At 59.1% G+C, this 15,194-nt stretch overlaps 1 protein-coding gene across 3 annotated transcripts in view; it reads right to left on the reverse strand.

Moving 5' to 3' along the window:
* GET4 (guided entry of tail-anchored proteins factor 4) overlaps positions 1-15,172 on the reverse strand; it is a 17,366-nt gene extending 2,194 nt beyond the window's left edge. The window contains exons 1-8 of one of the 3 annotated variants that reach the window (XM_029948672.1): positions 14,932-15,172; positions 10,329-10,407; positions 9,944-10,025; positions 9,364-9,513; positions 4,082-4,220; positions 3,117-3,257; positions 2,689-2,764; positions 2,496-2,568 (exon numbers count right to left, since the gene is read on the reverse strand). In XM_029948672.1, coding sequence (XP_029804532.1) covers positions 2,496-2,568; positions 2,689-2,764; positions 3,117-3,257; positions 4,082-4,220; positions 9,364-9,513; positions 9,944-10,025; positions 10,329-10,407; positions 14,932-15,083 — 892 coding nt within the window. In that variant the 5' untranslated portion in view covers positions 15,084-15,172. Of the gene's footprint in view, positions 1-2,495; positions 2,569-2,688; positions 2,765-3,116; positions 3,258-4,081; positions 4,221-9,363; positions 9,514-9,943; positions 10,026-10,328; positions 10,408-14,326; positions 14,489-14,532; positions 14,791-14,931 lie in introns of those variants that run through there. The other 2 variants (XM_029948673.1, XM_029948674.1) reach the window with 2 other exon arrangements.
* Positions 15,173-15,194: the final 22 nt, after the last annotated feature.

The following is a 15,194-nucleotide window of genomic DNA, read 5'->3' on the forward strand; positions in this document are numbered from 1 at the left end:
AATCAGAGCAGTGTGGCCTGGACAGAGACACCCCACACACAGACCCCCGGAGCACAGCCAGAAACAGGCCCATGCACGGAGGGGTCAGACAGATCTGAGCAGCATGATGAGACCACTTATGCGAAGATCCGTCCCCCCAACAAACAATGCGCCACCCTGGACCTCTACCTCACATCACGTACAAAAACAAGCTCAAAATGGATCAAGGACCTAAATTAAGCCCCAGGCCAATAAAACTCTTAGAAGACACAGAGCACAAGCTTCCTAGCACTGGGCCTGATGAGGACTTGAAAACGTGCATCAGAGGACACAGCACACAGAAAAGGCAGCTGGGTGTCGGGGGCACGGACGATTTTTAGGGCAGAAACTACTGTGCGGCTCTCTTAACGGTGGATCTGTGTGTCTAAACACATAAATGTACAGCATCTAACTTGACTCAAAACGTAAACCATGACCTTGGGGTGGCAGCCACGTGTGGGGGGTAGGTATTATTTCACCAAGCCCCTACTCTGTTGGGGGATGCAGGTGCAAGGGCTGCGAGGGGCAGGAAGGCAAACAGAAAATCTGTATCTTCCTCTTTATTTCTGTGAAACTAAACATTTAAATACAATCTTAAGGGGCACCAGGGTGGCTCAGTCTGTTGAGCATCTGACTTCAGCTCAGGTCAGGATCTCACAGTTTGTGAACTCAAGCCCCGAGTCGGGCTCTGTGCTGACAGCTCAGAGCCTAGAGCCTGTCTTCAGAGTCTGTCTCTCCCTCTCTCTCTGCCTCTCCCCTGCTCACACTCTCATTCTCAAAAATAAATAAACATTAAAAAAAATTCTTCTGGGGCACCTGAGTGGCTATGTCGGTTAAGCGCCTGGCTTCGGTTCAAGCCATGATCTCCCGGTTCATGGGTTCAAGCCCCATGCCAGGCTCTATGCTAACAGCTCAGAGCCTGGAGCCCGTCTTCTGATTCTGTGTCTCCCCCTCTCTGACCCTCCCCTGCTTGTGCTGTCCCTGTCTCTCAAAAATAAATAAAAAATTTTCTGTTAAAATTATTTTTTAGTTCTTCTAATAAAGTCTTAAAAACAAAACGAACCACAAAATAGGAGAAAATATTTCTGAATCTTATATCTGATAAGGAATTAATACCCAATACAAGAAATTCATCAATCTGGGGCGCCTGGGTGGCTCAGTTGGTTAAGTGTCCAGCTTCGGCTCAAGTCATGATCTCATGGTTCGTGGGTTCGAGCCCTGAGTTGGGCTCTGTGCTGACCGCTCAGAGCCTAGAGCCTGCTTCGGATTCTGTGTCTCCCCCTCTCTCTGACCCTCCCCTGCCTCAAGCTACCTCTCTCTCTCTCAAAAATAAAAAACATAAAGTTTTTTCTAAATTAAAAAAAAGAAATTCATCAACTTAATTCAAATTTAAGCATGCGCCTTGAGCAAGTACAGAAACGTACCATCTGCCCATAGCACAGGCAAGCCCGCTAAGCGCCCCGATCATTAGGGGGTGTGGAGTAGCCCCAGCGAATGTCCCTCACACCTGGGGAGTGGCTAGAGAAATGAGGGCAAGGATACAGACAAACCAGACCCAGTGCGTGGCTGACGGCATGTGACATGGGGCTGCCACTGGGGGGGACGGTCTGGCAGCAACTCCAAACTCGAATACAGAATTTCTATGGGACCTGGGAAGCCCAGTTCAGGGTGATTTACCCAAAGCACTGGGTGCAGGGACCGTGCCACATAGCAGCATCCCATTTCACAGCAGCACATTTCACCCAGCCAACAGGTGGGGGCGACCTGTGTGCGTCACAATGAAGTAACAGACGTGCTCCACCCACCCACCAACTACTGTTCAACCTTAAGCAGTAAGGGAGTTCTGGCACCTGCTCCACCATGGACAGACCCTGCACACACCATGATGAGTGACACAGCCAGACACGGGAGGACACGCACCGGGACCCACTCCCATGAGGTCCTGGGGTCCTTAGACTCACAGACACGGGAGGACCCGCACCGGGACCCACTCCCACGAGGTCCCGAGTCAGACCCACAGACACCAGAGGACACGCACTGAGACCCATTCTCATAAGGCCCCAGGTCAGACTCACAGACACGGGAGGACCCACACCGGGACCCGCTCCCACGAGGCCCCAGGGTCATCAGACCCACAGTGTAGACGGCAGGGCCGGATCTAGGGGTGCAGGTGGGGGTCCATGTGTAACCGGGACAGTGTCTCAGTGTGGGGAGCCGGAACTTTCAGGAGACAGACAGTGGGGACGGCTGAATAGCAGCGTGAATGTGCTCAGTGCCCCTGAGCTGCTCACTTAGACATGGCTGAAACGGGCAACCTTATGATATGTGTTTTACCGGAAAATCAAAGGATAAAAGAAGCAGCCCACTGACGGGGAGCCCCGGGGACGACAGGCTGGCTTAGCTGTGCGGGGCTCCACCAGAGAGGACTGCCCCGCACCCACCCTGCACTGCGCCCCCCACCGCCCCCACCACCTTACCCAGCAGGCCCCCGTAGGAAGACGTCTGCTTGGGCGGCACCCCGAAGAACAGCTGTCCTATCCGGTCCAGGTACTGCAGGAGGCAGAGGCGGGACGCTCAGGGGGGCTGGGACAGCGGTGACACGCCCTCGCACCCCCGTCCCCCAGGCTCCCGCCCCTCCCTGGCCGGCGCCTGGCCCCGCACAGCCCTTACCTCGTTGTACATCGGGTCCCGCCGGAGGGACGGCTGGTACTGCTCACACAGCACCGTGAACACAGTCAGTTTGCCCCTGAAATGACACACGACGGTGGCACGAGAGCCGGCAATGGGCAGAGCAGGCGTACATGCCCTCCACACCCCCCTCCACACACACACTCCTCCACACACACAGCCATCCACACACCTCCACTCACACACACACACGCACACCCCCCTCCACTCATGTACACAGGCACCCCTCCACACACGGAGCCCCTCCCACTCACCCCTCCACACACGCACCTCCTCCAAACGCTCCTCCACACACGTACAAATGTACCCCTTCCCCGTATGTACAAACGCACCCCTCCATTCACCCTTCTACACATACACCCCTTCCACTCACCCCTCCCCCCACACCCCTCCACGAGCACACGACGCACCCATCTACGGCCAGCAGCAGAAACCAGATGAAGTTGAGCAGCGGCTGCACAAACGGGGGGCCGCTCTCGATGGATGGGTGTTTCTGCGTGTACGTCGTGAACACCACTGATGCGCTGCTTTTGTTCTTCAAGCAGAGAAACCTGGAAGGAATGCCCTGGTGAGAAGAACGCCGAGGTGGGAAGGAGGGACCCGCACAGGGGCTCATGTGAATGCTGGAAGATGCCTCTGGGGACACAGCGGTCACCAGCCTGCGCACTGGGGTCCCCGCCGTGCACGGCACCTCTCCACGCTCACGATTTTCAGGCAAGGACGTGTCTGTGGCAGGTTATTAAGGCCGCCCACGCCCAGTGGGCATCAGACCAGGCATTTCAGGTTCCACACACGGGTGCCACATCCCACACGCCATGCAGCCGGGCTCAGCTCTGGAGTCCCTAAAACGTCTCCATTTAGAGAGGAAAACGCCTACCAAGCTGCTGTGCAGTGGAGCGGAGGCTCCGAGGGGCCGTCAAGTCCAGGGAGCGCGCTTTAACCGCAGCCCGTTCACGGGACATGTCTATCTCGATGCCAGGCCGCCGAATCGGGGGGAGGGGGTTTCTGCGGCAGGAATGCGGGCCCAACCTCCCCCGCAGCTAGGCGTGCCCCACAGTCCCGGGGAACCGCCAGCAAGGAGGGCAGGGGGTCCCCTTGCATGAGGCGTCTGGGACCCCAGACAGCTTATCACACATGCACGTCCTCCCAACAGCAGCCGGACGCCCGGAAAGCCGAGCGAGCATGGAACTCGCGGGGCACTGCAGGACACTGCTCAGAGCTCACTCCCTTCCATGGCTGCTCGAATCCAATCTCACAAATGGGTGGGGGGGACCCGAGCACCAGCATGCGGCGTCCCCAACGGGTCTGCCAGGCGATGGCCCCGGGCGGCGTCCCAATCCGGTGCCAAGCAGACCGAGCAAAGGCGGGCACCTACTGTAGCACGGCCTGGGCCACGAACATGTCCACCTCGCTGCGGAAGCCCCTGGATGTGGAGTACTCCACCAGCATGTGGGCACAGCCCTCGCCGTCCGCCGAGTGCAGGAAGTGGTAGCGGGACTCGCAGTAGTTCTGCTCTGCGAGAGGGAACGGACACCCGTGAGCGGCAAGCGCTGCACTCCTTTCCCGCACCCCGCTTGGCGGCCACGCACCGCGTCCGATGCCCACGGCGGGAGGGCAGGCTGATGCAGGGCCCCCGGACTCACACGACCGCAGTTCCTTATGCTTCTGACGAACGGAAACACAGGGCCCTTGAACCCCGGCACACACACGCCGTGTGTCAGAGCGGCAGCCAGGATCAGCTCAGGTCGACGGTCCCCCATGCCACGTGAAGGCCCCTGCCTTCCTGGCGGCCCCCCGCCCCCTGCTCGTCTTCTGAAGCACACTCCACATGTGCTCTCCATGCTTACGGGCCATCCCCCTCAAGAAGCCCCCCTCCAGTTGGGGGAGAAGCCCTTCTGGATGAAAAGACTCCACGGGATGTCCCCACCAGGACCGATGTCCCAGTCAGGATGGACGGGTCCTGCAAGTGGTAACGGCCCGGCTCAGCCCCGCCGTGTCCCGGGGAAGGGCCAGACTGTCCCCACTCAACGTGGGGTCACCTGGGAGCCAGTCAGAAATTTGGGATCTGTCAGCCCATTCCCTGTGGCCATGCCTGTCACCAGGGCACAAAGCTTTAGTGCCAACGGCACAAAAGGGGGCTGGAAAGGGCCTTCCAGGGGACACATGCTATCTGTTAAGCGCGACTATTGTACACTGTCCTCGAGTCCTACTGATGTGCTCATTAACCAGTACCCGAAACCCCCGCCTTCCCGATTCCAGCAAATGACTCTGGTCGTACCTGTGCACCCTGGCTGCTGGCTCTCACAACGCTGATGCCGACGTCGGCTCAGGTCACGATCTCTCGGTTCGTGGGTTGGAGCCCCACGTCAGGCTCTGTGCTGACAGCTAGCTCAGAGCCTGGGGCCTGCTTCCGATTCTGTGTCTCCCTCTCTCTCTGACCTTCCCCAACTCATGCTCTCTCTCTCTCTCCCAAAAATAAACGTTAAAAAAAAAAGGAAAAAGGAAAAAGAAAACCACTGACTGTTCACGCCCCAGGGGGCAGCACTCGGCACCCTACAGAGCACAGGGTGCCTGGAGTGCCCGCAGTGCTGAGGCCCAGCCCCAGCCTACAGCGCGCCAGCGCCCCACACCCTGGCCCGTTCCCCAGAGCACACCCTGTCTCGGCCCTGGCTTGCTCATGAGCCTCCCGGTTCCCACATCTTTCCAGGCGAAGGCGCTGTGCCCCAGCTGCCTGCCACCTTCTGCCAACACCTTCCCCTAGCTGGCCAGGACCGCCTCCCTGTCATCGGTGCAGCCCCCAGTGCTTGGCATGCCATCTCCAGGAGCTCAGAATGACTCCAGAGCCAGCGTTTCTTTGTGTGCATGTGCTGCCTGTCTCTCTTCTCTCCCTCCAACCTTCCAAAAATAACCTCTTGGGTTTTAGAGCATCCACAGGAGAAGAAAAATCAGGCAGAACTACACCCGGATGCTACATCCCAGCACAAGCCTTGTTCCCAGAACTGGACTAGACTCTGCAAGGAGCACCTCAGGGGCACTGCAGGGTCGGGACCAGATCACCCCAACGAAGCCAAGCTTTCAGTTTCCCAGGGCGCAGGAGCCGTGTTCGCACTGTACCGTGGGCTGCTACAACGTGCTCAGGCTCTGTCCGACAGCAAGAAACAGAACTTAAATAACAAACACCGACCATCCCGACCTGGCAGCGGCCGTCACCGCTCTGCCGGCGGAAGGTTCTCCTGGAGGCCATTGGCTGTGTACAGACGAGAGCAGTGGCTGCTGGAGGCTGGTTAGTCCTGGAAAGTTCTCAGAAGGAGACGGCAACATTGGTCCCGAAGGTCTCTCTGTCCTGTGTGATGCCGTCCGACAGCATCCTGCCCACAGGAGGGCCTCCTTCATCCCCGGAACCCAGTCTCTAGGATCTGCCGCTGTGTCGTCGGCTCCCCGCAGGGGACGCTCCTCACATCCCTCTACACCCGCCACGGTCACTTCCACCGTCCGCGGCTTCCAGCTCAAGGGACCCTTTGCCAGCTCCTCCCAGTCAGGGGCCATGGGAGACGGAAGTGGTTTGGGCCACTGGCAGCCTCCACCTCCGGTCCCGGTTCTTTCCTGTCCGCCCCCATCTGCACGGAACCCCACTCCCCCCATGTCCAGAACTCCTCGAAGTTGTCCCTGAGGGCTGGAATCACCTTCCGTCAAACTCCTGTCACCTCAGATATTTTGGTCTCTTCCTGTGACTCCTGTATGATCTCAGCGGCATCTAGAGGGTGAATCCTTTCCAGAAAGTTCTCCCATCAGAGGAGTCCCCGTCTACGAAGCTCCAGCCTTCGGAGACGTGCTTATTGAACACGCTTGAAGACAGAAACGCCTCCTCCACATCCACACCACAGCGCACTCTTGCGTCACGGCGACAGCCTTGGCAGCATCAGGCTCTCCGCCCGAAGCCACCCCCCCGCTTGGTCGTCAGGGAACTGTGGGGAGTCAGGGCCCTGCTCCGGGTCAGGCTGGGGCTCTCAGGGGTGTCGGGGATGTCGTGGCTGGTTCGGTCTTCCACGCCGAGCTCTAGAAAAATACGGTAGATTCTTCCCCACCATCGGGGTGCTCCCTGAGGGGCTCCTTTCCTTCCGAAGCGTGTCCTTAATGCTGACCACCTGGCTGGCTGTTCCCGGCGAGGGGCCCTGCTTCCGGCGCCTTCCTCACTGAGCTTGATCACCTGTTGCTTGTGATCGGAGGTCAAAGACATGAGACTTTTCCCTTTGCTTGGACCAAGAGGCCTCTGCCAGGTCATCACGTGGCCCAATTCCAGTGCTGTTGTGTCTCAGGAGGAGGGAGGCCAGAGGAAGAGGAGAGATGGGGGGATGTCGGAAGAGCGGTCAGCACACACACGGTTATCTGTTATGCTTGACATGAACGTGGTTCCTGGCCCCCAAAACAGCTACAACGGTAACTTCAAAGATCACAGTCACAGATCACCGTAACAAATTCCAACAAAAATCCTTGAGCCATCCACATGGCTCAATTGGTTGAGTGTCCAACTCTGGATTTTGGCTCAGGTCAGGATTCCATGGGTGTGGGATCAGGCTGAGCGGGGAGCCTGCTTGTGATTCTCTGTCTCCCTCTGCCCCTCTCCCCAACTCGTCCTCTCTCTCAAAAACAAAAAGATTAACATTAAAAAAAATAAAAAGCTTGAAGTAATGTGAGAATTATCAAAACGTGACAGGGAGACAGCAAACGGACAGACACTGCTGGAAAAATGGTGCCGACAAACTAGCTTGACACAGGATCACCACTAACTCCAATTCATGGCCGCGTGGGCCCAAATTAACGGCACACCACACACAGCAAAACCCCAACAGAGGTGGGCTGTAGATGGCCAGCCACCGCAGCTGCAGGCCTGTCCCCAGGTGCCACAGCTCCACAGACATCCCTAAACACGGCCTCTGGACACAGCTGTAAATGCTGGGCAGGACAGGACGTGGGACCCATGTTCCCCTCATTTGGGGTCTGTGCCTCAGGGACTCTGTATAATTGCCTATAACTTGAATTTTAAAATCATGCTCTTCAACATGCATGCCTTACAGCTGGCTCTTAACCAGTGAGGCCCCTGAAGGACCTTTTTAATATTATTTTACGTAAGACAAAGTGAGTGCATACGTGGGGGGGGAGGGCGCTAGGAGAGAGAGAGTATCCCAAGCAGGCTCCACAGTGCCAGCACTGAGCCCAACAGAGGGCTCGATCCCATGAACCATGGGATCATGACCTGAGCTGAAACCAAGAGTCAGACGCTCAACTGACTGAGCTTCCCAGGTGCCCCCACATCTGAGGGTCTCTCAGAGCCACAGTCTAAGCTCTGCTTGGCAGCCAGATGCAGGATCATGTCCGTTTTCTACCTGGCATCTCCCCACAGACCCCACAAACAGACTGGGCAAAAGGGTGCCAAATAAACGCTTGCTGTAGGCGCTCCTGATTGTGGATCAGGCTGTCTCCCTACACATACATAGCATGGCCCCAGGGAGACGAGACGGGAGTAAAGGGCAGGGGCCTCGGGGAGTCCTTCACCCCCGCCAGGCCAGGGAGCAGAGACGACCCCTCCCCAAGGGGCTTCTGGGCACTGACACCAACCAAGACCCAGCAGCGGCAGGTGGGCGGGCAGACGACAGGCAAGACTACGCTGGTGGCGAAGGCCAGGGCCGCTTGAAGGAGCAGAAGCAAGGCGCCCCCAGGGGGCGCAGGCCGGCAGAGGAGGGGCCCACGATGCCCCAGGCCCAGCTGCTCCTCCTCGGTGTGTGCCTGCTGTGGGTCGCCGCAGGGAAGGACGGCCAGCCCTGACCGTCTGCACATCTGACCATTTCCCTCTCGGCAGCCCTGTGGGGGGCAGGCAAGGCTGGTAGGCCAGGAGCCGGGGGTGGGAGGGAGGGTGTAAGGGGCCCCCACCTGTGGGTCACAGCAGGTGGGGACACGCAGAGCAGAGTGTGCTGCTACCCCCAGAGAAAAGGGGAGGTGTCCGCGTGCTCATACAGCTGGCTTCCCAGTGGCGACAAGGGCAGGGTTCGTGGGGGGTGGCCACCACACATGTGTCGCTGGACACGAAGTGAGGCAGGGACGCGGCATGGGGGGTAGTCACAGCTGACTGCAGAGCCGCTGGCCTCCAGGAAGAGCCAACACGCGAGTGCCGCAGGGGGAGGCCCGGGGAAGGCGGAGGCCGTGCGAGTAAGCCGCCCACATGCTGCTCACTCAACAGGACGCGGCTGCTCACACTCCTGAACGAAGGCCACACTGGCCACCAAACCAAGTGTCTGTCCCTGTGCCTCAGCCCCGGACTCAGAGCTCAGGGTGGACCTATGGTCAGGGACTGCTGGGCTCCCCCAGACCCCCTCGTCGTGGACCGAATGCCTGATCAGAAACAGAGATAAACTGGAGGATGACGCGGCCCACGCTGCCGTCACAGCCAGGTCTGGAGGAGCTGTCCCAGAAAGGACGCTGGGGGCAGAGGGCACGGATAGGAAGGGCCAGACCAGCGGAGAGCAAACCCCCCTGCGGTTCCCCACATCCCAGGAGTTCAACTGCTGACAGCAGGTGACACCGACACAAGCCAGAGGCACCAACAGGCTGCTTGGGCACCGAATGCACTCGCCCGCTGAGCGCTCCCTGCACCGGGCCTACCTTTCCACAGGGTGAGGGCCAGCAGCTGGTGCAGACGGGGGTGGCCCAGTTTCCCTGACCCTCCGCTGGACCACTTCAGGGCTCGGGACACAAAGGCCACTCGCTCTGGGGAATTCGGGTCCATCAAACTGAACAGTTTAGCCAGATTTTCTAAAACGACAGAGACACAAGCCCTCATCTGTAGCAACATGCTGCCATTCGGTGCTCCGCATGCTGCAAGTGAGAGCACACCCCACGAGGATTACCTCACCACCAGTGTGTCCTCGTGCACCCTGCCCCCAGGACCCAGGGTCCCCAGTTGACCTCTTGGCTCAGCCTGTGTCAGGCAAAAGGGAGGACGGCGCCCAGGAGGGGACGAGGCAGGGTGCAAAGGCCAGGGGCAGGTCCCCTCAGCGCCACCAGCTGGGCAGCTCGAAGGAGGACCTCCCCATGGCACACCTAGTGTGCAGGCAGGCTGGCAAGTCAGGTGTCTGGGACAAAGGGGAGGCCAGCGCCCACCAGAGAGAGTGTGCGGTGCACATGTGTTGGGGTGTCCTACTCCAGGGCACCAGGCGCCTCTTGCGCAGTAAGAAAGCCTCACCCAACAGGTCTGTGGCCACCTCGACTTCTGCCTTCTCCAGTGACTCCAAGACCAGCATGGACAAGTCCGCAGCGCTGTTTTGCTGCAAAACACAGAAGTGATTAGGAATCACGGAACCAGAGGTCTGGCTCGCTTTTAGAAGACTCGGTAAAGCCGGACGGCTGCTCCAGTTTCCAGTTAGAGACGTAAGGCGGGCTGATGCACGGGGCCCCCTCAGAGGGACCGCCTGGAGGATAGAGACCCTGGCTGGCAAGGCACCCAGCACCCCGACACAAGCACACCCATGCAGGCGTGATGAGGACAGTCTTCCATCGTGCCTCTCCCTAGACGCTCCTTTTCCAACCCGCAGGCCCCAGGCAGAGAGGGGGATGGGCCCGCTGCGTACTTGGCCGTGGCTGAAGAACAGCAGTGCCCCTGAGCACATGAGCTCCCGTGCCTCCGTGTGCTTGCTCTGTGACATGTATCTGCAAGACAGAGAAAGAGCAGGGCCCTGGTGAGGTCCAGGTACGCTCCGTGCCCCGCCCCCGCAGACACCCTCCAGTCTGCTGTGCCCTCGTAATGATGCCCGCACAGCCTGGCAGGGACAGTTTAGAGAGTAAATGCTAAAGATAAAATGTCTGTGTGAACACGACAGCTTTACAAAGCAAACAATCCCGGAATCACACGCGTGCGCGCCAGCTTGCGTGTCCTGCCAAGAACAGAGTCAAGCCATGTTGTTTCCTGAGACCCACAGCCTCCCTGGGTGGTCACAGCACCCCGCCCCCACCCACCCTGTGCACAGAGTCCCTGCTGTCAGCAACACAGGCCTCGGGGGACCGGCCGACCCACACCCCACATCTGACCCTGACAGTGCCCAAACAGGCCTGGAGCAGGTCAAGGGTAGCAGCAGAAGGAACCAGAGAAAGGCTGGACGACGTCCACCCCGGCACAGGCCTTGCTCTGGTGGGAGCACCTGCCGCTGGACAGAGTGACACAGTGGTATCCATCGAAGAACCAAAGCTCAGGGCCACACTCGGGTTGGGACGGCAGGAGCTCCAGGAGGGGGACTCTCTGGGGGACACCAACTTTCTCTGCGGTCCCTACCTGTCCACCCCACCCTGTCCTGCCTCAATTTTGAACATGTGTCTCAGGTTCCTGAGGTGGAGAAATGGGCAACCAGAGCCTGGCAGGTAACTAAGCACAAACAATGGGATGATGATGATCCGTCTGCATCAGACAACATTCAGTGAAGTAGAACTGAGCCAGAGAGAGCGAACGCGAGAGCGAGAGAAAGAAGAGAAGAGAAGAGACGAGATGAGACAGACAGAGAGACAGAGACAGCAGCAGAAGCAGCTTCCTGAAGCCTGGCACAGAACTACTTGCAACCCGATGCTCAATTCGTTGCTGTGAGTTCATCTTCGTGATTATCAGAAGAGAGACAAAACCCATCAAATCGGTGCCTCTCAGCCAAAACAAATCAGAGAAAGACACCGAATGTGCAGCACAAGGTGGCAGGAAAACAGCAGACACAGAGGCCTGGAGGTCTGTCTGCAGCTCGTCCCGACCGACAGGTCAGGCGGGGTCCGGGGGGCCATGAGCGCCAGGCTATGCGATGAACCAGAGGTACGATCTGTTTCCAACAAGGTTCCACGGCCAGAAGTCCCGGGGGGACCCAGTCCTGGCCGGGTTGGCACACAGAAGACCCATCCTCGGGGTGTGGGCAGGGGCCACCCTGCACACGCCGTGGGGCCAGCATGGCCATGGGTAGCCCGGGACGCTGCCGGTGGCATGGACACTCGGAACTGCAGGTGCTCCTCAGTGACAATCCTGCCAGTTCATGAAAGCCATAACGGGGCACTAGACTCCTCTGTCTGACGAAGAGCAAGGAATACCCTCAGGGAACAGCAAATGACAGGAGAAACCCCTGGGCATGCTTTCGAATGCCCGCAGCTCCGGGGCTGGGGGCATCAGGGGGCGTCAGGGGGCGTCACCAACGAAAGGGTTCCACGGCACACGCGCAGGGGAACATCCCAGCACCTGCCCAGCTTGGAGAGATGGCTTGTTGCAGATCAAGCACAGCCATCAAGCACAGAGAAAACGGAAACTGAAAGGCAATCAGGAAAAATGGATGTGCTTCTTTTGTGCAGAATTCAGGAGACGGGAAGGGATTTAGTGTCAGGGTCCAAGGCCCATGCTGGGCTGGGAACAGGCGGGGCCAGAACCCTCTGGCTCGGCACCATCCCCGCGTCCCGACGGCGGCACGCCACACGTGTACATGACGCTGGGATGCGTACCCAGCTGGCAGGCCTGGCCTGCCCGAGACTCTGGGCAGCCGCACCCCGGCGCCCCCCAGCACTGCCTCCGTGCCCTCATCTGTGGATTCTGCTTTTTAGAAAACAAGTAAGCAGAACATAACAAAAATGTTAACAGTCCTGATAAAAACTATAGGATCAGACAAAGGCGCGTGAGGGGTCAGCTAACCAGCACCCCATGCTGTGGAGCTCAGGAGGGCTCAGCTTTGCTGCAGGGTCACCACTCGACCCCCGAGACCCCTGGCACAGCTGTTCCCTCCTGTAGAAGTTCCTTGTTTGCCTGGAAGCTGCACAGAACACGTGTTTTAAGTTTTTCTTTTAAAAACTGTCTTCATTTGACTTAAGAGGCTTTTGCCACTTAAGTGTCACAAATCTCCTATCGGCCCCTGGGCAGGAAGACGGTGATTTCGGTGCAATCATGGAGAGAGGGACTCAGGCTGGCTGCAGAGTTCCCCAGGGATGTGATGTTGGAGGCACTGGGCCAAAGGGGTCCTCTGGCCACCCAGCAAGGTGGCCGCAGAAGCCACAAGAGGGGTGGAGGATGACTGAGTCCCCAGGACCCAACAGGCCTGGGAAACGGACTCCCCACTCCTCCTGGAAGAGCTGTGCAGACACTAGGTGGCCCGCCTGCTGGCACCACGACAGGCCAGAGTGCCCTGCGGACCCCCACGATGACCCGTGCCTGAGGGACACGCACCAAGGAAGCTTGACCCACCAGACTGCCCAACCCCGGGCCCCCATCTCCCTTAGCTGCCCTGAAGTACAATTTAAAGTGTAACTGGTGACTGTATCCGACAGGTGCGCAGCTAGCAAGCTGTGGGCAACCCTAGCTTCAGAACACTACGCAGCATGGGAATGAGTTAACGCCACGCACGTGGGTAAAACCTGAGAAATCGTGCTGCGTAAACTCGAAAAGGACAAAAATAGGATATGATTCCACTTAGGTCTCGTTCTAGAAAATGCACACCACTCTACCGTGATCGCGACGTGGAGATCAGCGGCTGCGTAGATCGAGGAGTGCCAACCAGAAGGCTGCGGTGCGGGACACTCTCGGGACCCTGCCAGGGGGTTTCCACGTGAGCACACGTGTTTCACGTCAACACTCAGACTCAAACATACAGATTTACTTGCAGAAAGACCAAAAACCTACCGTAACTCGGTGAACCTGACCTCCCCCGAACCCCACGCCCAGCAGGGTTTCTAAATGCTCTGCATGGACTGCACGCTGGCAGACAGGGCAGGTCCCGGCTACTTCACTCAGGCCTTGTGGAGAGCCACAAGTGTCACCACTGACTTTGTCCCCAGGGAGGCCAACGGCATATCGTTTGCTCTGCCCAACTCCCAAGAGGGGAAGGTACACCCCGACTGCCCCACAGCCCGGCCAAGATGGAGACAGACTCAGCAAGATGTCGTGGGTCACTGGTCACAGAGCAGAGGTGGAATTCGAAGTAGGTCAAGGCTGGGCTGGGGAAGGGCATGCTTTCCGTCCCCACCCCCAACCACTCTGGGACACACACCCTCCAGAGACTCTGGCCTCTTTGGGGTTGATCAACAGCTCCTTTCCCCCACGTGGCAGAAGTGTCTCAAAACAAGAAACACTGTTCATCTTTGGGAAGATCAGCTTTGCTGATTAATCACTGGGCTGAATGTTCACAGGCTCGTCCAGGAGAGAAGGAAGCCCCAGGCAAATCCCCAGGCCACGCGGATATCTGACTGGTGAGGCGGCTGCTGGAAGGCTTGATGTTGCAAACTCCAATGCCTACTCACCGCTTTGGCTGATTTCCCTGAACAACCACCAACTCACTCCTACCTGGTCCTCTAAGCCAAGAGCCCACGCAAGACGCTGGACGAGACGAGCGGCACCCAGAGTACCTCGGGGTCCCCGCGACCTTGGCCCAACTTATTTAAGAAAATACAAAGATCTAGGCCGAAACGGCGAACAGGCCGGACTCCGTGGCGGTTCAGAAAGGAAAAGCACACCACAGAACAGATTTAATCACCTATAAAATGGTCTTCAAGGCATATCCGACTCGCAACGAACGGCCCCCTTGTATTCTGGCCCGAACCATAAAGGAGCATAGGCAGAACTTACCGGAATGTGCAGAAACCACCGAGAAATCACAGCAGCGGCCGTGTCACGGCACAAATACCGAACGAAAATAACACAGGCCACGCGACACTTGCCAACACTCCAGGGCGGCACGGGGAAAGCACATTTCATCGCAATAAGCCCGGAGCAGGCCGGCTTGCACGCGTGGGGAGTCCTGCGCGCCCCCGCGCCTCGCACCCAGGACTCACCGCGGCGCCGGGGCCCGGGGGAGAAACACGTTTAACCCGCACGACCGGACCGCCAGGGGACGCAGACCGTAGTCTCGGTCCCGGCGTTGCCGTGACTGGGCGAGGCCGGCCCGGGACCCTGGGAGTGGACATGCCGGGTCAGGCATGGGACAGCCGAGCCGAGGCAGTGGGAGGCCTGGCAAGCGGGAGCCGGGCCGGAGTACGGGGGAGGCCGGGCTTGGCGTCCTGAGTCCTCCGCCTCCCGGCCGCCCGCCTGCTCTGACCGCGGCAGAGACAGGCAGCGGCGCGGACCAATGAGGGCGCGGGGCGGCGCAGCGCGGCCAATGGAAGGCGGCCAGGGGCGGGGCTCTAGGCTCGGCGGAAAGCCCTGGAAGGCGGCGGCCGCGGCACAGCGGCTACCTGAAGAACAGGGTCCGGTACATCTGGTGCGCCTCGTAGTAGTCACCCTTCTCGACGCTGGCGCGCAACTTGCCCTCCACGCGCTGGACACCGCCGCGGTTCCGGGCGCCGTTCCGGGCACTCTCCTGCTCGGCCATCGCCGCCGCCGCCATCGGGCCGGCGCTCCGCGAAGGGCTGACGCTGTCGCAGGCGCGGTCGGTCAGCGCCTCTCGGCTTCCGTCCCGGCGGCCGTCCGACGCCCTCTACGGTGGCCCGCGAGGAGC

This window comes from Suricata suricatta, chromosome 8 (assembly GCF_006229205.1).
Source record: "Suricata suricatta isolate VVHF042 chromosome 8, meerkat_22Aug2017_6uvM2_HiC, whole genome shotgun sequence".
NCBI lineage: Eukaryota > Metazoa > Chordata > Mammalia > Carnivora > Herpestidae > Suricata > Suricata suricatta.